Below are 25672 nucleotides of genomic sequence, written 5' to 3'. Positions count from 1 at the left end.
AGGTAGTTATAATATAAGTGAATATCAAAGAAAAGTTTCGTATCTACCTACCTACAATTAATTAATAATATACACAAATAAAATTATAATAAAAATAAACCTTTTTAAAAACAAGCTTTTATTCTGAATTTCGAAAGTTTGTATCGCGCATGGAATTTATTCCTCTTTTTCTCTGTTTGCGCTACAAGCTTTCGAAACTCAGAATAAAAGCTTGTTTTTAAAAAGGTTTATTTTTATTATAATTTTATTTTACACTTTTTAGTATATCTTAATCTCAGGACCCTGGACATTATCTAACACTAAAGTGCTCGAAAAGACAAATCCAACGAACCCAAACTCGATGAGTTTCCGCCGTTTTGTTTAGGAGTTCCTATGGCCACCTCCCGACTCCATCATCAGACCAGCTCAATGGTACCATAATATTGCATTGTCATCGTACTTACATAAGTGTACCAAATTTCAGCTCAATCGGTTGAGGAGAACTGGTCTTAAATTCAGTTGCAAGATTTGTCCCACACATACCTACTAACAAGTGAAGTCAATATAAAGCTTGTAATAAAAACATATCTAAACTCATTTCTAAGTTTTATACTCATTTGCAAGGTACCCTTAAGAATGTAAAAAGTAAGTGCTTTTTTTTCCAAATTGGCTTTTCTGTTGTCACGGTCGACGCGCTGTGAGGTGCACTTCCCTTCTTCCACTCGCCACCCCTTACTTAACTTACTTTTAACCGGTTTTTGCGTCCGCAGGTCCTACAACTTAATTCGTTCCAGTCCATGAGCATTGTTTATTTTACTAAAAAAAATGCTTAATATCTACCTACATCATAATAAAATTGATAGTTTACGTGGAAGTGATTTCTAGGTAACTTTACAAGTTACTGAGACACTTAATTTCTAACTTATCGTGTATCTACGTAAGATGTAAGGAAAAAGTGGACTAACCCAAGAGAGTTAATATCGGATAATATTATTATGTCTCTAGCATTTTCAACAGTAATGATCTTATTTTGAGTCTGGTTAATGATTAACTTAATAATTATATGTATTAAATAAAATGATGAAGTTACCGAATTTCTTGCCTCTATCTATATCAAGATGGTTTCCGTCGAAGGAGGTAATAATTCTGTGATTTGTTTGTTGAAAATTTTGGACCCATATTAAAACCAAAACTATTTAACTATAGTCATAAGATCTATTCTTATATTGAAGTTCCACCACACACAAAACCTTCAATTTACGCCTGTACGATACTTTACTGTTGTGATAAATTAGGATAAATAAAATAGGTTTCATACCTAATAACTATAATGTTATACCTAGCTCATTAAAATAATTAGGATTTGGCAATGAAAACGTTATTTTAATAGATAAACAATTTTCAAATGAACCCAAATTGCCCATTGTATCTAAATGCAATTATGAGTTTATGCTCGATTTACGAAAGATTACTTTAACCCTTCACACTCCTAATGTGATACATTGTCTCAGCTGGGAACAGAAGTCAAGGTCGTGGGAAGCCGCGGGCGAGGGTCGCTCGTTGATAACAATAAAAATACTGTTTTAGATAACACGCATACTTTTCTTGGTTAGGCATTATGCTGTAACTTTTATTGTTTCTGGTTTCCATTAATTCAGTAATTAATTTCAGTTCTTTTTAAAACAGGTTTGCCAATCATGCTGATACAGGCGCTACACTATTGAAACTTATTTGTGACGAACGTAACATTAACGCGTGTAATTTATTAAAGTTAAATAAGTTACCTTAATTACGAATTTACGAGTAACTTTACAGGTCAACCTGAGGTAAATAAATTATCGATGGCGTGGCTCATAACCAACAGCCAACAAGTCTTAACCAACTAAAAGAATTACTTAGCTTACTTATTCGGTAACCTACTTATAAACTTATCAAACCGTTACCACACTTTAGGATTACCAACATTCAAATGGAATAGGTATTATGAGGTCCAAGGCTAAATTCGCTTTGAACCCTCGTGCGATCAGCCCTAATTAGTATACTAGTTACACAAAACCGACACTTTGTTAACTCTTTGTTTTGCACTAGACGTGATGTATAAATGACTACTAGTTAATAAATATATTATTGGCTCCAACATTACTTAAATCTTCTTACTCATTGAATGTGTGTTCACGGCCTGCTACTAAGCTGCGCTCCGGCGCCCAACGGAGAGCCCCAGTTGAGCACGCGAGCGCGCCTGCGCACATTGAAACGTAATGCAAGGAACTTTCTTAAGTTTATTATGATATTACCCACCTAAAACAAAACACATACTTACCGACTTGAAAAGACACATGTCTATCTTATCACTTGATCATTATCTTTGATTTGAGATTACATCAGCTGAATTCTCAACGTTGATTTACTCAAAAACTGGGGTTAAGTCAATTAAAAATAAAAATACTAGTTAATTCATAGTAGAATAGACACGTCTTAGGTCTTTAAATACTGTCTTGATAAGTTTCACTTTGTCTTCATCATCTAAAGCTTGTCGTTGTCAATCGGAATTCGCAAGTAGCCCGCCCCCGCTATCCAATTTTCATAGGTTTTCCACCGAGTGGGCACGATGAACTCGTCTCTTGTTTTCATCGTAACTCTATTAGCTCACGTGCGTGCTGTACATAGTGTTAGTGTATAGTACGGTGTACGGTGCTCAAAACACGGTGTAACAGTGGTTCCGAGCGAGTTGCGCGGGCGCCGGTAAGCGGAGCGCAACGCGGTCACGTCTATAGAATCGTAGACTCCTACACCGTCCATGGGTTACTTAAATTCAATATGTAACTAGTCAGTTCATGTGACTAATATAAGAGCAATATATTTTTTGACTAAGATGGCTTACTTTTTACAATCTTTCGATTAGCAGTCTATTACGAATTGAACTCACATAATAAATGTGATTGAAATAACGGAAAATATTGTTAAGTATGTATCCAGCTCCAGGGCCAAAAGCCTCTGATGTAGGTAATCATTAGTAAATAGATACGTTTCTCGTCTCGTCTCGTCTTTATTTGCGACCCACACACCCCGGTGTGTGAGATTGTCCTTTCGCTCTTGGCCTATTCTATTGCTTTCGTTTAAAAAAAACAATGGGTTATCGAAAACTTGAAGGTTCAATTGAATCCAAAAATATTGTTTTTCATTGCGATTGTGTTCAACACCTGTCGATCGCAGGCGCTCGTTACAAAGTCACAGTTAGCGACGGCGAGCCACTGGGCGTGACGCCCCTCGATATCAGATCACGCGTGCTGTCAAGGCTCCAGCGACCTCTTACTTAAATTAGTCCTTCCTTATGGTACCTAATAATTATTTTTATGTAGATAAATTTTATGTATTTAATACGTTTTAAACGGTAACTACATCTAACTTGCCAAATTGTGAAACTCCATCATTTAGGTACTGTGCTACTGATAAACTACCATAAAATTTCCATTTGTTTCTGTTCGTAATGATACGGCGGGTCAGTACTGTTGCATATTTGAGCAAATTGCTCGAATAATTGGAACTCTACCAAGCTTTCACCAAGATTAATAACTCGGTTATGGTTTTGAATGTCATAAGGTGTCAAGTTGCATTTTTGAAGCAAATCTCAGTGTTGTTAGAAAATCACAAGTTACATCACTGTTTGCCAGTATTGGCCTATCTCTAGCATTTGATTGATCTGAGGAACAATGGTCATATGCAAATGTTCCGTAGAAAGCGAACGCCCGCGCACTGGTGCGATTTTGACGCTCTTTTTTCCGCTTTCTAACCGTACAGGCTTAGACGCCACATATGCTTCAGGTTTCGTTGGTGTGTTATAATAGTAACTTATCAAGTAGTCCAAAATTTGAATTAAAATTGCTTGTGTTGAGGTTTTCTAAAAATGCGATACAAGCATCGTGCGTGCTCATAGCACTCCAGATTTGCTTGTCTGTTGCCTCAGTGGAGTAATTTTCATAAAAATTACATGTTTTTCTTCAGTTTTCATACAAACTATTCCCTTGTTCCCCCGAAAACTCCACTAAACGTAATTGGTAGTTGTCTTGTAATTAACTTCATTTGAGAAATTGACTGCTTCGGATCAGAGCACTAGCAAAATATGATTTAATAATTCGTTCTCCAAGTTCTACCTATGTCAGTCGATCTGTTCAAGATAAATATGCTAGCTCAAAAATATTCATGATAGAATGAAACTTCCACTCAATTTTAAAATATTTCGTCGGCTATCGTGCTGACAGGTTTTTATGTCTTTCACAGGGAACGCTAAAACGGATAGTTATTACATATGTTTGCTGCAAACTGGCAAGTAGGTGTAAGTGCGTTTAAACGCAGCGAAAGCGATTCTGCGCCGATTGTAGTGTTTATTTGATAATTATCTAGAAATTGCCATAGGCATTATGTTTGGTGAGCGTGACTGTGCCGTATGCCACATTTCAGTGAAACGTGTGCTTAATACTACTGAGTTGAAGTAACTAAGACTCATTTATTGCGATTAAAATCTTAGGAATGATAGTTGCACTTTCTAATAACGTTTTACAATTTATTATGTACTTAATCAACAGCCATTACAGGCTAATTACCAAGGTGCACATAGGTAAATATTATTACTCGTAAAAAGAATTTAGGAAATCCAAGTGAGGTCCGAGGTAACGTCCGAATTCTTATCATATCTCTTTTTATACCTACCATAGATGGAATACTTCAGCTCATGTGTCCCTTGACGTTACCCTTGTTGGTTACAACGCTTTTGTTTTTCCTTCAGATCGGCATCGCAGCTCGTGGCGCGCGGCGGCCCGGCATGCGGCCGCGGCGGTAGCGGCAGCATGGCCGCCGTCCCCCTCGCTGCCGCGGTGCTGCTCGCGCTGATGCCGCCTCTCCGCGCGCAAGGTACCGCTCCTATTGTCCTGCTCCACAGAGTCACAACAGCGCAGTTGTGAGGCCCCTAGCATACGGCTACAGCGGTGTACCTACTCCTTCTTGGCACAGCAATCAGTAGAACTTCTAACTTGGCAAAACTTGAAGACGTCACAAAAAGACGTGTTGCGAACTTTTTGGCTACTTTGGGTGTTACGAACTATTTGACGCTGACTGATGTACTATGTTTCATTGGCGAACTATTTTCGCCAATATTTGTAGAAGGGATCGTTTGCTCCAGCAGCCGTCTATCCTTCGACACGCTCTTATACCTGTGGCCTCTTGATCATAGTTAGCTAACAGCATAATGCAGTTACGGTCAATTTAAACGACTCTCAAGCTTTCTATCCATTTACCAGCATGTCTCAACATTGCAGGGTCTCAGCTCTCAATCTGTTTCCCTCGCGTGCCGATACCAAATAGTCCATATGCCTCAATTACAATATTTTAAATGTTTTTGAGCAATGGCGCATGTCGCAAGTCGTGTCTGTTGAATAGCGGACGAACTAATTAGCCTAATGGATGTTTTACAAGCAATATACAACGGTAATAATGAATATTGCAAAGTGTCGGAGCGCTCGCGCACGCTATGACCCGACACAGATCTTATTTCACACTTTTCGGCAGTAACAAATTATGCTATATAGAAAACCGATAGCAACTTTAAGTATTTCATTGTGTTTTCACTTTTAACTAACCATACATAAGTCATTATTGATTGACTCTAGTTAGGTACTTAGGTAAATACTCTTAATGCACTTCCTAATATGACTCTACCATTATCCGATTCGGGACATGCAAACGTTGAGAAGGAGCAGCATCAAAAAGTAACTTATTTACCTAGTTTATTTGAAACAAACGTATATAATGCAAGCTTGAACTGTTTTATTCAATATTTTTTACATAATATTTTGTCTAATATTAGCGCTTCTTTGATGCGTTTTCGATCTACTCGTAAGAACATTAATACTTTTCTAGCTCGCTGCTACAAATACAAAACTTAAATTATAGCAGTCTAACCGTAAGCGTGCATGTGTACCTTCAACGTGAGTAGCTATTACACTACGGCTGCTATACACTTTTGTAAATCACGGATACGATTTGATTGAGCATAGCTTCAGTGTGGTAACGCACTTTGCACTTAGTATAAGAATTCCATCTCAAAATTAGAAGCTTCTTTTTTAAAGCACTCACTATTTTTTAAAAGCAGGTCATCAGTCCTTGATCGAAGCGATATAAATAAGCCTGCATTCTAGGAATGTCGAGGAATGTACTCTACATTGGTAATTGCAGCCCTCGCGTGCCTCCCGCGCCTCTTACAATATTGTTTGATCGCCGTCGGCCACGATGACGTGCGTTGAACCTTGCTCCGTTTAATTTAAAAGGTATCAAAAGTACGAACAAAAAAGTAAAACAAGTTCGCAGTACATTCCTTTCAGTATTTCTTTTATTTTATTGTATCAAAAATTGCTAGTAGAACAGTCAACCCTAAATTTTAGGTAAAGTAAATAAAGTTAGTCAGCAATCTGCTATTAATTGTATGTTGTACATAGAACATTCTTTATTGCACACTTAGGTGATAACATGTTCTAAACAACCAGAGAAAGAAAACATTTAAATAGAGTTTAATTTGAAAAGGAAAATTTTATTGTATTTTATTAAATTCGTAAACACATATTTTAGAAGAAGAATTTAGAAGTCGATCATAATATTATGTACTCGCACCTTTATTTTGTGAGTCAAGTACGAAAGATACGGAACTTGTAAGCCTACCTTAAAAGATTAGTCCAAATCAAATAACGACCGCTAACAATGACAAAAATTAGGGCATGTCACGATCAAATGCAAAGCTCTAGGCCATAAATTGATTAAACGCAATCAGGGTGAGTGACCGCGGCGAGAACAAAGGCCACTAGCCTCTACTCTACATATGACTTTGGCATTTACACCAGCCGACTTTCACTATTGAAAATTACGTGCAAAATACGAAATGAACTCTATAGATAGTTCATTTCGTATTTTGCACGTAATTTTGTTGCACTTGATACTCATTATATGGAGGACATTAAATTAACAACGAAGGCAGATAAACCTAACTAAAAGTATGTTTTTTTTTTTCAATAATTCAAATAATTTGAATAGGTACCTACATAAAGTTTATATATATTTAGGCTTACGGCTTTATCTGAAAAAATATCAGTAGGTTGTATTATATCACAAAAGTATTAAAATATTAGTTGTCAGCTTTAATTCAGTTTGCACCTATGGTTTGCACGCATAGTTGTACAATTAACCATTGTTGTTCTTACCTAGTTTGTGGCAATCTTGTTGATCTTTTTTAAATAAATAAAATAAAACTATAGTTATGGCTTCAATGAAGACGAATTCCAATAAATCGAACCATATAAACGTCTCCGTAAGCGTGCATCGTCGCATGCATGGCTTGCATGGTGCGCTATGCAAATGACCTGCTAAGCTACGCCGAGCATTTGTTACTTCCTAGTAGGGATGAACACTTTCTTAAGTGTTTTCAGTGCAATTTCCCGAGCTTAAGAAATCATATTTTTTCTCGTGATCATTGTTTCTTGATTTCATAATTTCCAATTATTGAAATCAAAGAGTTTCACTCAGAGCTTGCAGTTTCTCAACAGCTGTGTTGGACTTTAAGCTTCCTATTTCATTAATTCTGAAGACACAAAACCAAACGATGACGACGATTTATCAAAACGATAACTCTAAACTGTCAAAATGAAAGTATGATAATGGAAGAAGTTCCCCAATTAAATCTTCTTTAGTAAATAATTATTTTTAATGTATACCTACTCTTAGTAATTTAAGGCAAGCAAAGAAAATAGGTTACGGTTACAGTTACTTAGTTAAGTTACTTGCTTATCCTATTTAAATTTTATGATTATTATTTAAAGCAAAAGTAACGGTTTTAATGTCTTGGAGCATTCTTAACAAATCAACCGGAAAATTAAATGCTAATGTGCGTTAATATTGCAGTGCGGTTGAAAGAAAATGATAATATGTACTTAATATAATCAAGTGCTCAGCGGTGAACAAAGATGACGAATTGCTTTAAACAATTATTAAAATGATTGAAATCAGTTTTTTAGATTTTTAAGAATGTAGGTAATTCATTACTTTACATACTAAAGAAATCTAAGGACGTAAAAATAAATTGATACTAATCTTAAAACCAACATGCCTACATGTTTTATTACGTTAATTAATATAGGTATGCCTTTACTTCGGGTAGGAGTGTCCAGTCCATGGGTATTAAATATCCTGTCGCCGCATGGTGTGCGTGATCGAAAGCATTTTCTTCTTGTGTAAAAGCATACAAGTAGGTAAATGTACGATTAGTTAGAAGAAATTGTGCTTGTGTAACAATGACAAAACATACTACACATCTTGATTATGACTTCTAAGACATTGTAGTCGATAACTAACCAAATTCATTCAATTCGAGATTGAAAAACGTACAGTAATTTCCTCCGCTTTTCCGATGATTGCCGTTGCGTCAGCGCAGAATGACCGCGAACAATCGTTCGTTGCTGATTCCTGCCCCTAATAGCCGTATTCCGACGACAAAATACCGGATTAATGCAAACTAGACAGACTCTATATTTATTGTAAGCAAATGTGGTGCAACACTAAATATACAGTGCAGCAAACCTATTTCCTAACACAGCAGTTGTGTATGACGATATTATGTAGGTAGATAGTCATTACTGAAAATTACTATGCAATTAAACATTTTTAGTTAGAGCTAAGTGTTTATTAGAAAATACTAAGGAAGGACTTTTACATACTGATACATACAGTATGTAAAAGTCCTTCCTTGTGTGTAATATACATCAGTGATAATAGGAAGCTAGAAAGTTGAATAGTCACTGGTAAAGATATGGTATGATTGTAATATCAATACACTCATTTCTGTACTGTTACTGTTGCACTCATATCTACTTATGTAGCAACGATAACGCTTTGATTTATTAACTTAGACGTATCACAGATAATATGACGTATTTAAATACTATGTAAATAATAAGCCATATTATGTAAATACCACAACCGTAACTTGACACAGTTAGGTTCAGGGAGGAAATATTGGGCCAGTTGACCCGGTCGCGGCTGGCGGCACTTCCTCCTATTTAGCCCTACAGTTACGCGACAAGCAGCGCGACCGCGGGAAGTATCGCAACGATCGGAACATCGGTCGACGGCGTTAGACACGCTGAGGACAGACCGGTCAAATGCAAATTAATTACGGGTTTCATAATGTGATAAATTTAAAACGGTAGTTTTCTAAACTTAATTTTTGCAATCACATTGTAGAGTCGATGTCTTCTTGAGCAAAACCACGTTACCAAAATAAATATTATATTATTACTTACGGCAAAGTCAGCTTATAAAAGTGTTCTAATTGAAATAGAATCAGACTCTATTCTTTATAGATTAGACATGTAAGCCTGGTCTTTTCTATTCAATGGCGGAATTGCGAAATATGATCTAACACTCAAAGATGTTGTAAAGAAAGTGTGAGGCTATTGTTGCTCGCCGCCGCAACCACTAAAGCAGCACAACAAACCGCAACGCTTTGTTGCACACGAGCCATATCTTATGTAAAAACTTCAGTGTAAGTCTAGTCATCAAATATTCAATGACGTAAGCGATTTATTGTGACACTAATAATGCACAGTACCTAGTTGAAAATACTTTCAGCATCTCTCCCAAGACATCATATCGTCGCAACTCTCGTTAGCTACGGATACGTTTTTTTACCTCTCGACTACAATATTGGGATTCGTATTTACTGAAATGTGCGGCAGTGTAAAAAAGATCACACTACTGATGTCCTCCAATCGTTTGCGCGACGTATTATTGTATGTGCGTATAAAAATCTTCGCCCTTCACGCGGCCGCAGGATGCGCTAACACACTGCGTGTCGGATGCGCATTGTTCTCGCCTCTCCACTGGTTTCGGTAAACTGACACTTCCCTTATAAAGCTTTTAATTTAATTAGTCGCAGGAACTGTAGGCCCGACACTCACTTAATCTTCGCTTAGTCGGTGATTATAATAATTATGTGAAGTGATTACACGTTCATCCTTGAGTCTGTATGATAAAACAAAGCCAAAGCATCTAATTGTTTTTGATGTTGGTTGCGGTAATAGTGATAATTTAAAGATGGGTAGTTTGAGGTGTGTGATATGACATACCTAGTTAAAAAAACCTGCCAGGCACGGAGATTTCAAAGAGTGACAGTGATCTGAAAACACTCGTTTTAATAAACTCACAATCTTTTTCCAATTCATCATTCGTTACAAACATTATCTTGAATTTTAGCTTTAAGGCTGTTGTGTACTGGCTGTGTGCTAGTCCCAGAAGGTGCATCGAACAGATTTGCATGGTCCGCGCGGCGCTGGCAGACGCTATTGTTTGCTTTGATTAACATTTAGCGATGTGGAGCGGAAACGTTTTGTAACTTCTAAACCTCATTTGAACTCTTCCTCTGGAGACTGCATTGCGTTTATACAGTGTGAGTCACGTTAAAGTGTACATATGAAAATAGATGAAACAAGGCCGATTTTTATCGACAAAAAAGAGGTCAAAAAATTTTTGAGATTTTTTTAAAAAAAATTATAGATTTTTTTTTCTTTCAATTACTTATTGTAAAGAAAACGTAATAACTTTTAAACTAAGAGGTATACCCTGATAAAATAAAAATAGTAATAATGCTAAATAACAGGCAATACTAAAAAAATATATAAAATACACAAAAAATTCCAACAAATAATAAAAAATGATAGTTTTTGAAAAAAATCTGCTTTTAGATTCGTGTTTTTTTGGTTATTTGATAAATTTCTCCAAAAAATGCCCCTATAACAGGTGGTTTTTAATACTTTTTATTATTCTCTATCGTATTATCTTTGTTAAACCAATAATCGCATGTATCACAACATTTGCTATGATCGTTTGAACAAAGGCATTTGTTGTGGCAGACAACATTATTCTCCGCTACAGGTAGAGACAATTTTAATTTTAACTAAAATGCTTAATTTACTTCGAAATCTTTTGTTTTTATTTGAAATCTAACTTGTAATTATCAAAATTACAAATCTAGAGCCATTTTCAGTTTCGTTGTTAACGAAGCGTTGAATGGCGCGCCCGGAGAGGCTAAGTTCAAACGATCATTGCAAACGTTGTGATAGGGATAGAGACATGCGATTTTTGGTTTTACGAAGGTAATACGATAGAGAATAATACAAAGTAATAAAAACCACCGATTATAGGGGCATTTTTTGGAGAAATTTATGAAATAACCAAAAAAACACGAATTTAAAAGCAGATTTTTTACAAAAAGTATCATTTTTTATTATTTTTTGGCCTTTTTTGTGTATTTTATGTATTTTTTTAGTATCGCCTGTTATTTAGCATTATTACTGTTTTTATTTTATCAGAATATACCGCTTAGTTTAAAAGTTATTACGTTTTCTTTACAATAAGTAATTGGAAGAAAAAAAATTCTATAAAAAATTAAAAAAAAATCTCAAAAATATTTATTTTGACCTCTTTTTTGTCGATAAAAATAGGTCTAGTTTCATCTATTTTCATATGTACACTTTAACGTGACTCACACTGTATGAAGAGTATATATTTTCCAATACTTTGATTTTTGTACCGTAATTTGTAATGGATATCCATTATAGGTAACTCAATTGTAAAATGCTTTTTCGATTGCACTTATATGATGATGAATAGAATGAAATCAAATTGGAACGACAATTTAACAATTTGCTGAAGTTGATGTGTTCTTGACTTTTAGATACTTTCAGCATATTTTTATTATATTGATCTCTGGCTAGCTGTATTAATTCCTCTATTCACAAGTCATCCTTATAAGAATTTGCTTATTATGATTCCTCCAAATTGTGTGACATTTTTGAGACTGAAGAAAAATAAACTTTAACCAATTTATCATACGGAAATGTAAACTACTGAAGCATGAAGTGTGTATTTAACAGTATAAATAAAGTATTTTGTTATTGTGAGCTTGTACGATTCTTGTCGCGGGAAGAGCCTGGATGCGGGCAGCGCAGGATCGTTCATTGTGGAAAACCTTGGGGGAGGCCTTTGTCCAGCAGTGGACGTCATTTGGCTGAAAACGAACGAACGAACGAACGATTCTTGTAGTACGCTAGTGCGAGCAGTCGTGCAGGAAGCACGCATCGCGGCGCGCGACCCTCCCCGCCTCGCCGTTATGACCGGCAAGCGGCGCAGACCTTAGCATTCTCTATTGCTTCGGTGCAAGTACACAACAAAGAAAAAAGATTCTATTAGAAATTCCTATTTAAAAATTAGCTCTAATCATATTTTACAAATCGCCAATAATATGCATTAAGGAAAGATTTTTTTTTTTAAATGTTTGCTCAGAGGACTTTTTGTTTAAAGTCTCAAAAGATGTTGCTAAATATTAATTACTCTGAATAACAAAGTCAACTTACAAATAAAATACGTAATAAATGTAAGCTTACAAAAATTAAGAAATCCTACAGGAGAGCTTTAGATAAGATGTTACAAAAAGACATCAACGCGTTAAGATGCGGACGGCATGCAGTCATGCAGTAGGTTACGTAATGCATGTACTCTTTGGTCAAATCAAAATAACTATGTAACTGTTAATTGATCGTGCTAAAGCTAAAGTGATTAATTAGTTTATTATCAAAGAAAATTATTATTCAAAATAGTTATTTAAGCAAGTTGATATTAGAGTTCTTTTAATTGTAGTTAAAAAATAAAGTGTTACGTTGAATAGTGGTTACGCGTGTCTATTTTACGAGTATTTATATTTTTAGATAGGTATTATTTCAAAATTGACGTGAATGATATTATGTGCTATTGATTAGTAAAAGCTACATAAAAATTTAAGTAAGAAAATTAAAAAATATTTGTTTAAAGAAACGGATGTAATTACCTAGGGAAAGACACTAGTATATTTAACGACATGTTAACTACGACAAATGACTTTCGTTCTTGATTGATATGACAACTCACTCGCGTTAGCTCTTAATCCGTCAAGCGCGCTCGCGGCCCGATCACGCCCTGTTGCTAATCATGTTAAGTAGATAAGCAGCGTGTAATCATTATACAACATACTCACCTTGATAGGGCTACCCCCTGACAGAATTTTAATATAACGGTAGTTAAAAGACTGTACTGTGTTGCGGCGCTTCTTCTCAGCACTTGCCAAATGTTGGTCTCGAAGCGCTGGTAGGGTAAAAAGATTATGAGATATATTGTAAAGGCTCCTTAAGAGCAAAATAATTGACGATTTGTAAGTAGTATTTATTAGTCTAAACAATAAATAAATTTTGACTTTGACTTTGTATTTTGTCGATATTGTGAGACGAATTTTCTTTATTGAATGATGATTTTATAGAGCTCGTCTGTACTCTCTGTATTTAATTGAAATTGTATTATGTTTTACCAATGACTTGTGCAACCGAGTTGAAACCTCTCGGGAGGGTAAATATCTGTTTACCTTTATAGAAGTGTTTTTGTTGCTTTATCTCGTAACAGTGATAATCTACTATATAAAAATAAGTCGGGTTTTCCTCCCTGACGCTATAACTCCAGAACGTACGAACCGATTTCCACGGTTTTGCATTCGTTGGAAAGGTCTCGGGCTCCGTGAGGTTTATAGCAAAGAAAATTCAGGAAAATTTAACAAACGAAATTCCACGCGGGCGAAGCCGCGGCCGGAAAGCTAGTTTTATAGTAAAAAATGCAATATAAAAGTTTAAAATACAATTTATCACTTGCTTTTCAACTCAATTACAGCCATACTTCAGAAAGAAAAGTAAAATAATTTTGGTTATACGAGTAGCAAAGTAGGTACGCCCTGCAGGTTGGTGGCAGCCCTGCAGCACCGACAAGCCACGGCCCAGGCCGGAAATGAGCCGAATGATCTGTAATTCAATAAATTGACATCTAATGCGCCTCCTTTCTCCGTCGGCAATTTGCTCGATTGTAGAAAATATTGGAAAAGCCGAAAGTGGCATCATCCATTCCGTTTGTCATTTTATTTACTTATTGATTTTGAAATTATATTGATTGATCACACATTAAGGCGCACTTTACTATTTGCTACTATTGGCAAGGCAATGGAGATGAAGACCCACTATAACTGCCCATCTGTCTCCTTTTCAACTTTGACTGTACAGCCTAGCCTTAGAAACTTTAAAGGCATGTGTCAAACAAGGCTGTATGTTTCTTTAATAAAGGTAAATAAATAAATAATGATAGAGGTAGGTACTAATCCTTTAGATCAGGCATGTCATCACGTCACGAGTATGCAACAAAACCTAATAAGTTGCAACGTAATTTTTACATATAATTGGAAAAATTTCAATTAATTAATTAGGTAGGTTAATTAATTTCTAGTTCATTTTTATACTTGTACTCCATCCTAATTGTCTGGTTATTGTCTGATTACGTTGAAAATGAAAGTTAACAACATAATATCCGATCTGGAAATATAATTCCCACGGATTTAATTATGGTAATGTTATTATTAAATCTCTAATGATAGTAATCGCAAACTACACTCAAATAAAAATATTATATCGTTATCTTATCACATCTCAGCCTCCTAACTAATCAACTTGTCGTTTCTCTTTCTGAGATCATTTCAAGTCGTCAAGGTAATAATTTTACTAAGTGACTGATCTTTAAGTACCCGACAGAGTTTCAAATGTACCTAATGATAACAAGTGTTTTGTTCCATTCATAAAAAAAATTACTAACAGGTCGCCAAAATTTCGGTCAAATACTGAGTAGGTATTTTGACACTTTTGGTCCAGATTATTGGTTCAAGTACGGAAGTTTCTCACATACTGCCTAGAGTATTCTAAAATTTTAGCATTTTAGTTAAAGCCTCAGATCATAGGTTAAAGCCAATGAACTGCTTGTTACGCAGTGTAATGTCTGCGATGAAATCACCTCGCATAATAGGCGTGACGCGCTGCAATACTCGTACCCGGGCACGGCCTGCAATCATCGGCTCGCCCGGAGGAGCGCGAGGACAGCGCCCGCGCTTTCACTGTCATTACCGCAGGTACCAATAAAATCGATTTGATATTTATCACAAGGTTATAAGTTCGCCACTGCTGATTAAGCCAGATATTGATAAATTGATCATATTAAGCTTTCTTTCCTTCGTGGAAATTATGAATAGTTTCTTTTTACCGTGTTTAAACGTGAATGCGATAGAAGATGAATATGAATTTATAATTATCATATTAATTTAAAAAGCTTCATGTTGACACAATTTTCGCTAACCACTAGGTAATTGTGTAGGTAGTAGGTAAATTAGTAAATAGATCCACAGATATAATAAATCCTTCTGAAGTTTGATTGGAAATTACACCATACGAGAAACAAGCATTGCGTAATTTCGATACTCTTTTTTATTGTATTAAACGGTAACATACGGCAAGGTACATAATTATTATTGACTCTATTCTAAATTGTCGGCATCACTCAATCACCCTTATGCTGTTTGAATCATTAGTTCGTCCACTATCCGCATGACTAATTGTAGCACAGGTATTCCCCATTCTGTTTTGTCCCCTCGGTCCCATACATTCAACGATTGGAATGACAGATAATATGAAATAACAATGAGAAGTGATTTTAGTCGTGCATTGAGATTAGTTATCACTTTCTGAATACTTCAGGTTTAATTTTCCGGCTTGACTCTTTGAGTCGTCTCATATCTCAAACTTTTAGAACTTTTACAGGTTTAATATCTAACTTGTTCAATTGGTATGTTTAGGCAGTTTATTGTGCAAACTCAAGACCTGGTGAGGTCTCTCACCAGCCCCTCTCATCAGTATAATAAAAACATGTCCTTAATTAGTTCCCATGCGGTGGCGCAGTAAACCAGGTCGTCACGTATCATATCCATCCGCACCCCGAGCGGTCACCACGAAACCGAAAGTGGTCGCCCCACATCGCGGGTACCAACCCGCAGCCATTTTGAATTTCAAATCGGCCGGAAGTGCGGGGAGGGGGATTTATTGCGCGACCGTCTTCCGGCCGCTTGTCTCTGCGCACCTGCCGTGGAAAACTTTGGCTAGTATTGTAAATGGGACCATCATTGATAAACATCTTTATGCTAATACGAGAATTCTTATCATAGAGATGTTACAAAGTAAACTGTGTCATTAAATAATAGAAGTCGTATGACGAACAGCATTAGCAACACTACAGGCGTAGGTGGGATCTGTGAATTTCCGCTATTTTGTCATAAGTGATCTACCATGTTGTCATTTGAAATTATTTGCAATTGTAAATAAGTAAGCAAGAGGCTTAACAATTTCTCTACATTAACTTGAGTAATCAAAAAGTAAGTTCTTTGGAAAAGCTTAAATTATTTCATTTGAATGTCAGTCAGTACTTCTACAGTTCCTGCATCACACACAATACACGACGAATACTGAGGTTAATCAATAAAAATAACCTAAACAAAAAAAGAGTAAATTGGGTTAATGTGTTTCACGAGGTGGTTCATAAATTGAAGTGGATATTTTGTAGCTCAATACAGTAATAACATATTTCAGTTCCGACTTCTATCTTATCATGATGGTAGCACCGATGCTACCATATACCGGTATAAAAACGATAACTAACACAAAACATGCATAAGTAGGTTTTCTGTTTCCCTATTGTCAGTCGTTTAGAAAGCAACATAAACTAAAGTGGTTAAAAAATAACAACAAAGTAATCTACTAAGAAATTCAGCAAATTTTAGAATTAGTTAAGTTTTAAACGCTACATGCACCATGTCAGTGACCACTGGTTCTGGTCTCGGGGTGAGTGCTCCCCCTGCCCACCACACCGCGCCACAGTGTGCACAGTGTGTTATGAAATGGCAGTACAATCACATCAGAATTAAATATTATTCTGCGGTCCAAACATTCAAGTGATATCATCTTACCCTTTTCAAAAGCTCTCACCTTATATTTGTTTATGTCTGCAGTTGCTACTCAGTATTTAAGAAGTTTTTATTCACAAGTTACACAATAGCTAAGAGAATAATACGGGTATGTATTGATGATGTGCAGTGGTGCAGCCAACATCGGCGCGGCCGGCTACGGTGGCGGCCATTGCGCTCGCGATCAGGTCCCGGGGTGAGTGCTCCTCATCCAAACCTGCCACCTTTATTCGTATGCTTATACTGGAGACGTGGTCAGTGGACACAGATAAGCTAGCTCGTGTGCATACATCAGCCAGCACATTATACAGGGTGGAAACGTTAAGTGATCTCACTCGATTATTTCTAAACTATACAAGATACCGAAAAACTGATAACTGATTCTGAAAGTGCTTCACAAGCTCTTTCAAACGGTACCAATAATAGGTTACATAATAAACTGGATCTATCCGAAAATTAAATGTTTTCAGCCTCCAATCTCCATACTAAATGAATGCCAGTCAAACAAAATTAGAAGTATTAATTTTTTTTATTAAACAATAAACACTTAAAATGCACTCGTAAATTGCATTCTTATTTAAAATTATTCATGGAAAACATTGGTTTTAGGCTTTACTTGCTATAATATTATCAAGACATGAGTGCCATGACTGTGGCTGTACTAAATGTATGGAAGCTGGAAACATTGAATTTTAGGATGGATCCAGTTAATTTTGCAACCTATTATTGGTATCATTGGATAGAGCTCGTGAAGCACTTTCAGGATCAGTAACCAGTTTTTGAATATCTTGTATAGTTTTTAATATTATGTGGTTTTACTAAATGTATGGAAGCTGAAAATAATTATTTTTCGGATAGATCCAGTTAATTCTGTAACCTATTATTGGTACCGTTGGATAGAGCTCGTGAAGCACTTTCAGGATCAGTAACCAGTTTTACGATATCTTGTATAGTTTAGAAATAATCGAATGAGATCACTTATCGTTTCCACCCTGTATACGGTTTAGTTGGTTCACTTTGTATTGTTTTGTTTGCACAGTATTTTTGTATTCGCGTATTATTTTCATTTACATTTTAATTACTTGTCAAATAACTTACATGTAATTGCATAGCGCAACCATTTCACGTAAAAGCTTCATTAGATTATGCGTTGGCAAATAATATGTATGTTATTTTTCCATTACGTTAGCTATGTAAATGTTGAAATTAATATTTGTAAAACAACGATACCAAAAATATTAATAATATTCGTATATGAGTATTTCTCAAAAAAAGTGTACGTAACGAAACGGTAGTAACGAAATAGTAAGGCCATAAGGCTTGTTATACATTGGCGAAATATTGTGAATGCTCTTCATTTATTCAATTCGAAATATTTGTAAGTATGCACCCAAATACGGGGTAATATTAAGGGGTTAGAAATAAAATAAGGGAGTAATCATTCATACTATTTTAATAAAATTATTTTTGTTCCATCATGTTTATCCATTTTGAGTCGTTCTCTGTAAGCTTTTTGCCTTTCGGCATTGGTTTTTGGCGGCATTCCTAAAAAAACAAAAGAAGTAATCACATAAAAACGTAATCTAAATGATTTGATAATTTTTTGCTGGTGGCACTTCTGTAAAGCAGATAGTATCCAATCCTTTTGTTATTAACGCTCTATATTTTTTGAAATAAATTAAGTAGTGAATATTACTATGCTTAGTCAGGTAATAACAGTATACACTCAGCATTATGTTGTACTTTTTCGTAACGTAACGAAATTCGTAAAAAACGTAACGAAATATTAGACAAAATGAGATCAGAAACAAGTATTTTTTTGATAAAATTTGTTACAGCAAATATAAAAGCTTACTAAATGTTCGTACCACACGTATTACAAAAAATGGTTAAATGAAGACTTACCGTTCTATATAAAATCGCTGATTTTACTGCCTGTTACGAAAAAGTAATCCCACAAAACACACACGTTTTCACTAATTTTCGCGATAGATGTTATGGCGGAGACGTCAGGCCAACAGCCATTCAGAGTGCAGCTATTGTTGTCCGTGTAAAATAAATACGGAATTGTTCAGAAACCATGGGAAAGTAGAAATAAATCGTAACTAAAGAGTAAATAACGAAATAGTAAATGAGAGCGACTCATTTTGTTTTTTCGCTTTAAATTGCCAATTCATTATGACACCCCATAGAAAATCAATTTGATACAGAAACTGCGATTACTGTAGAACGATAATACAAAGAAATTTACAATAATTTAGTTACGTATCGCATTTTATGATACAAAAATACATGAAAAAGCTAGGGTGGCAAACAGGTTTTTGTATGAAAGGTAAAAAAGGACTATTTTTAAAATATCTAAATATTTGGTAATAAGCAGGATTATAGCTATAATTCTTCGTTATCTTAAAGATAAATATTCATCCTTCAAAATTGTGTGTGTGTTTTTTTTGTGTAATGATTTATAAATATAAAACTTTTGAACTGTTTCAAAGCACACTTTTTTTTTTCAAAATGTACATTTTTTTTGAGAAATACTCATATGCGTTATCTAGCGAAGTTATTTGGCAAACTGCCTTGGAATGCGCGAACTGCAAATTCTCCAGTCTGTGGCACCACCACTGCAGTAAGTGTTACGCTGAGTTGCAAGTTTGCGTGTTGCAGTTGCCTTGGCGTTTCGTCATTCATTGAAGCCTTCAATGGACGTCTACCTGTCTATTTTCTTTAGTCTAACTTTATACAGTTGGATTTAAGTTAAATCCTGTATCCTTGGTAAAAATCAGCAGAAAAAAAATCATCATCCTTGGCATTATTGTAATTCACTACTTTAATTTTAAATCCCACATAATAGAAAAGTATTGCGTACCTATGACTTATTTAGTGGTATTTTAGTTTGGAATCAGTAGTTAGTCAACTCTTCTTAAGAACCTAATAAATTAAGTTAGTATATTTAATAGCCAATAAAATGGCTGAATGTTAGCCGGAAAAATAATGCTATATCAGTTTTCGTTTTTAAATTTCCCATCGAGATTGTTAACCCGGCAGTAATTACGCCGTCCACAATTAGTGCTAGACGCTTTGTTTGCCCACAGTTGTTTTAGCCGTCAGCACGAATGTTGTTTGTTTTATTTAATTTCAATCACTTTCACGTAAATTAGATAGATTATACACAGAGCCCCGATTACGGTAACTTTTAACGTCTACAATCCAGACGCGTTTTTGATTCTGCAATACGATTGGTCAAAACAGCTGACGTACGCTGTTGAACGACCAATCGTATCGCAGAATCGAGAAGCGTATCTGGATTGTTGACGTTAAAAATTACCGTAATCGGGGCTCTGGTAAGTAAGTTCATATACTCGTAGTCATTTATCAACACAGTTTTGCGATTTATATTATGTATTATTATGTATGATTGCGTACCAACCTACCTACCACATACCCACTTACTAATATCATTTGGCATTTTAATGAAGTTAATATTAAAATGTTTCTAGAAATTGCCTCTGATTGTAGAGGCGAGGTCGTGATGGGTCACCAATGAGCTTGTAATGATAGCTCGCGGTCAACGAGACGATGTTTTTATAATACCATAGTTCACGGGAAAGTGTTTACTATCGTGTTACAAGCCTATTATTGCAACTTCTGCTTTCCAGAAATTTGAAGTACGAAACTTAACGATCCACATAATTATTATGTAGCATTGAGGCAATTGGCATATGATAAGTGCTTTTACGCACGACAGGAAAATGCTTATACGAAACAGATTACAAAATGACATCCACACCCAAGAATATGCCCTTAAGAAGCATACTTACGTCATTATTTCTACCTTACTTACCTACTATGAACTTCCGTTTTTTTATTAATAAAGTTGTCCTTTTTTCGCGATAATTTTATAGCTTTTCTTAATTGTTTGTCTCAACAAATTAATGATTGGAAAAAACTGAAAAACCTCATCAAATTATGAGCTAGGTAAAATACAAGCCAATTACACCTGGAAAATCACTTGAAAGTAAAAAAAGTGTACTGAAAGTAATATTTTACTCAAGCTTATCGGAAAGTCATATTTTATTAGTACTCAAGCTTATCGTTGGTCTGCCCGCGGGCGTGTGTGTCCACGCGCGACTGCGCTCGCGTCTCTTTTTGTGGTAATTAAGCTTTTTGTGCGCAGACGACTTGTTAAACGACGTGATTCACACACCATTCGTGCCATTCGCAATTTTCTTTGACCTTACTTACATTTTAACGAATTGCTAGTATACTAAGTTGTTGCATTTAAATCTGTGGTGTCAAAAATTTAAATTGAAAACTTTAATTTTACAAAATCGTGTAGCAAGGACATGTGATACTCGTAGACACTGTTCAAATTATAAACTCTATCTAAAAAGTAGGTATGGTTTGAGTTTGTAAGGTAATAAATAAATTAGTGAGGGTACTTTAATACCTATTAAGGAAAAATCCATCTCAAATAAATCTGACCTAAAAATATTAAGCATTCCTTCCGTGAGCCCTTACTTACATTCGCTCTCAGCAGTGCAGGGCCGTGGTGCGAACCGCAATTAAACCGCACCGGAGCTCTCGCATGGTTACACGCATTATTAAACCATTTACCGAGCATTAAACCCCAATTCGACAACATTATACTGTAATTCTGAATTCAATTCGTGAACAATTATTATGTTCAGATATACTCAACAGTAACTGAATTGATTACTCAATTAGTGCAGTTAAAGCGTTTGCAATTGTTATAATTTATTCAATGAAAGTTAACGAGTGTGGCTGCTACGTCATATTCACTAGAATGTTGAAAATTATTAAACATAGGTCCCACTTTAGACTCCCAACCAATTGTGGGAGGTAACCAATCGATTGGGCTTTAATGCAGGTAGCTTTGATTTATAAAACCTATAAAATCCCCTGGCATGGAAATATTCATTCAAATATTTACCGCATTACACAAACTAACTATAAACAAAACAAAATACTTAAATTAATCTGCATCGGAAGTGAAGAACTAAACAAAAACACAAAGCGGCTAAACGTTCGATTTCCTTCTAGGGTGACCCCACCACCACATAGGGGGAGCTCTGTCCTGGATTGATAAGTGACGAAGTACCGACCCGGTTAGCTGACCCCGGTAGACAATCACTAGATGATGTGTCGATAATAATCATCGTTAATATATTTTTATTTATTGACTGAATGGAATGAAGGGCGATGATCCTAATGATCGTATATTATCGTAAGTATTGTTTAAAAATCGATTCATACGCAAAAAAAGAAAAAAATATAAATGTCTCCTTATATCAACAAGATGTCTAATTTGCAGTAAGCTAAAATTATTAGGTTTCAGGAACAAACACGACTGTTGTAGTTCACATCGTAATGGGCACATTCATAACCGAATTTACGGCATATACTCGTACCTAAGTATGTCAAGGGTTAATTACTAGAAAGAAAATACGGTTTCACGTCGATGCCATAGTGTGGAAATTACGTTACTACTAACCTAACAACAAGGGCGGTTTCAGAGTACTATTATACATATCACTTAAGAAGACGACAGCATTAATGCTGTTATCCTCGATACTAGAAAGTGCATGTGGTATAAAATTGTTATTTAGGTAAAGCAAACTTAACGAAGGTTGTATTTTTTGCAGCGATCCAGGACAGCCGGTGCTACCTGATGAATGGCGGCGCGGTGGAGAGCTTCTTCATCAGCGAGGACACGCCGGTGGGCAGCGTCATCGGTTCGTTCATTTCTTACTGCCGTGTCTAAGCTAAAGTTTGAACCAATTCTTATGGCTAATCCCAAGTTTGAAAAAAATAGGGATTGATGGTGAAAATGGGCATTAGAATAATGTTGAAGAATATATGTATAAGAACTTGATTTTTGTTGTGGAGAATTCATGCACAAACACCAAATTTTAGAATTTCTCAATGATTATCAGGAACCCTAAGCGTGAATGGCGATCCCAGCGAGGCGGGCGACATATCGCTGCGGCTGCAGGAGCAGGGCGCGGCGGTGGGCGTGGCGGCGGGCTCCAAGAACCTCACGCTGCTGCGGCCGCTCGACCGCGAGGAGCTGCGCGGGCCCTCCAACGTGTACGTCAACGTGCGCTGCGACCGCCGCCGGACCACCGACCCCGTGAGTGATCTAGGCGGCCCGCGAGGCGGCGACATATCGCTGCGGCTGCAGGAGCAGGGCGCGGCGGTGGGCGTGGCGGCGGGCTCCAAGAACCTCACGCTGCTGCGGCCGCTCGACCGCGAGGAGCTGCGCGGGCCGTCCAACGTGTACGTCAACGTGCGCTGCGACCGCCGCCGGACCACCGACCCCGTGAGTGATCCAGGCGGCCAGCGAGGCGGCGACATAAATAATATCGCTGCGGTTGCAGCAGCAAAGAGAGAAACGATTCTGGCTCATGTCAACAATTTGCCACCTCTGTGGTCTAGTGGTAAGACCACTTGCTTCAGACGCAGAGGTCCCGGGTTCGATTCCCAGTGGGAGCAGATTTTTCTGTTCGGTTTGGTTGGTGGTAGGGCTTGTTGTAAGTCCGCCTGGCTAGCTACCACCATCTTACCTAAGTCTGTCACCATAACAACAATGTTAACAGCATTGTTGTGTTCCGGCAGTTAGAGGTAAGATAGCCAGTTCCTCCGTGGTTAAGGATTCCGGGTGATGCTCGCTTCCACCTTCGGCCTGATCATCACTTACCATCAGGTGAGATACAGGCTAAGAACTTCCTCGTTGTGGATAAAAAAAAATTGTCCTTAGCTAAGAGAGCCAGACAGTCGCCCAGTAAATTTGCTTCTGGTCAGTTAGAGATGGATAACTAATGCCCTTGCAGTGGAGAACGAATGACCTGATGAGGTGGACTTCTTGGCGGGAATCTGAAGCGTCATGGTTTTGTTTTATTTCCTCAAATTCGTGTTTCGGCGACTATTAATGTGTAATAATAGTGGATTATTAACCATTAAGTGTTCGTGAACGTGCATGAGTGTGGGCAAGTGAAGCAAAACAGTGCATAGTGATTCTTCTGGTTCTCTCAAGTTGTCCATAGGAGGTCTCAGTAAAGCACCACAACTTTACTGAGACTCAAAGGGTCGGAAGGGGTATCATCTATCATCCTTCATTATTTCATTACTTGATCTCATTTTGTAACTCGTATCACATAAATACTTGAAAATGGCACAAATCAAGTCGACCTCGACGTGTATTGCCAACATCATAAAAAAGAAGAAGACCTGATGAGGTAATTCAAGATTAGCAATGCAAAAACCGTAAATCTTACGACTTCGTCCGTAGAGCTTCGTGATCCCGGTGTCGGTGCGCGTGTGGGACGTGAACGACAACGCGCCGGCGTGGGCGGGCGCGCCCTTCCGCGCGCGCCTGTCCGAGCTGACGGCCGTAGGCGCGCGCGTGCTCCGCGTCAAGGCCGCCGACGCCGACCAGCCCGGCCCGCACGCCACCATCGTGTATTCCGTGCTGCCGGGGCCCAATTCCGTAAGTAGAAGCTCTTTTGGTTTTGACCATCATTATCCCATTACAGACTCGCTTAGACATCGAAAACATTGTACCATTACTGTAATAGTTGCTATGCTATGCTTGCTGATGAGGGATGGGTTACTCCGAAGAGTGCTAAAGAAAACCGACCCGTTTGAGTGCTGCTCATATCATACACTGATTTATTACTGAGTGATTTTACAGGCGTGAATTGAAACTAGGTCAAACCAAACTTTTACGTAAAGTGTTTAACGCCTACTTAGCAATAAATGATTTAACTAAGTATACTATAAAAAGAAAATGTGCAAGTGGGTCATTCCACCGGCCAAGAAAATCACGTGTCCGGGGCCAAAAAGTACCCGAATATCGTAATATTTTAGTAACAAATATTTTTATCTAATAGTATAACTTTGGTTCTTGTTGTTAAACCACAGAGATAGTTAATAATAGTAAATTAAGTAATTAAAAAAAAATCTTAAGTCGTCAAAAATTGATTACCACGACGTGTCCGCGCTCCCGATTTCAGAACAAATTTGCTCGTATAAATTAATCCGTTATTATTACCGCTTTCAATGCTTATGTAATCGATTACTGATTAAATAAACATTGATAAATTAAATACAATATAACTATATCACTAAAAGGTTTTGTAAAATAACTATTTGAAGTTGTGTCCGGGCGTTAACCGTGATTACCCCGACACGTCGCTAATGTGCGCCTACGTCCCTAGCTACGCAATTTAGAAACGAGCTCTATCCTCCCCCGTGAACCTTTAGTAGTGGCCTACGTGCCGAGGTGATCGGTAATGCAACTCGTCGCAGGATTTCGGAGTTATCGAGATAAGAATATGATTACCCCGACCTTGGTTCAGTGCACGATTGATTACTCTATCCTGATTTTTTAGGTTTCTTTACATGGAAAGTTCTTGAGAATGTACAGGAATAATGGTCCATGTAACCGCATTTTTGTGTATTAAAACATATGGGATTCAACTTACAGATTGGGCAGGGCTCAGGATAAACCTTAATTTTTTGACTACCCCGACCTTGATTACCCCGACTTTTGTCACCGAGTAATCAATAATACTGCAATTTTACTAATTAATGATTAAATAAATAACGTTTAATAAGCAAAATTACCCTTTACTAAAATGAAATCCTATCTCCTAAATACATATTATCCCTCAAAATTGGCAAGACCCCGGGACTCGACCTCATCACCGCTGAAATGCTGTAAGCCGATGT

General features: G+C 36.9%; 1 protein-coding gene across 1 annotated transcript in view; it reads left to right on the top strand.

Moving 5' to 3' along the window:
- Positions 1-25672, top strand: part of Cad96Cb (protocadherin Fat 4-like Cad96Ca) — a 36133-nt gene that overhangs the window by 604 nt on the left and 9857 nt on the right. The window contains exons 2-5 of the mRNA XM_028301584.1: positions 4763-4887; positions 22585-22674; positions 22876-23072; positions 24231-24428. Coding sequence (XP_028157385.1) covers positions 4824-4887; positions 22585-22674; positions 22876-23072; positions 24231-24428 — 549 coding nt within the window. The 5' untranslated portion in view covers positions 4763-4823. The remainder of the gene's footprint in view (positions 1-4762; positions 4888-22584; positions 22675-22875; positions 23073-24230; positions 24429-25672) is intronic.

Source organism: Ostrinia furnacalis, unplaced genomic scaffold (assembly GCF_004193835.3).
Source record: "Ostrinia furnacalis isolate ACB-3 unplaced genomic scaffold, ASM419383v2 OfSCF0954, whole genome shotgun sequence".
Lineage (NCBI taxonomy): Eukaryota > Metazoa > Arthropoda > Insecta > Lepidoptera > Crambidae > Ostrinia > Ostrinia furnacalis.
The sequence above is the reverse complement of the archived record's forward strand: the minus strand, read 5'-3'. Positions and strand labels throughout refer to the sequence as shown.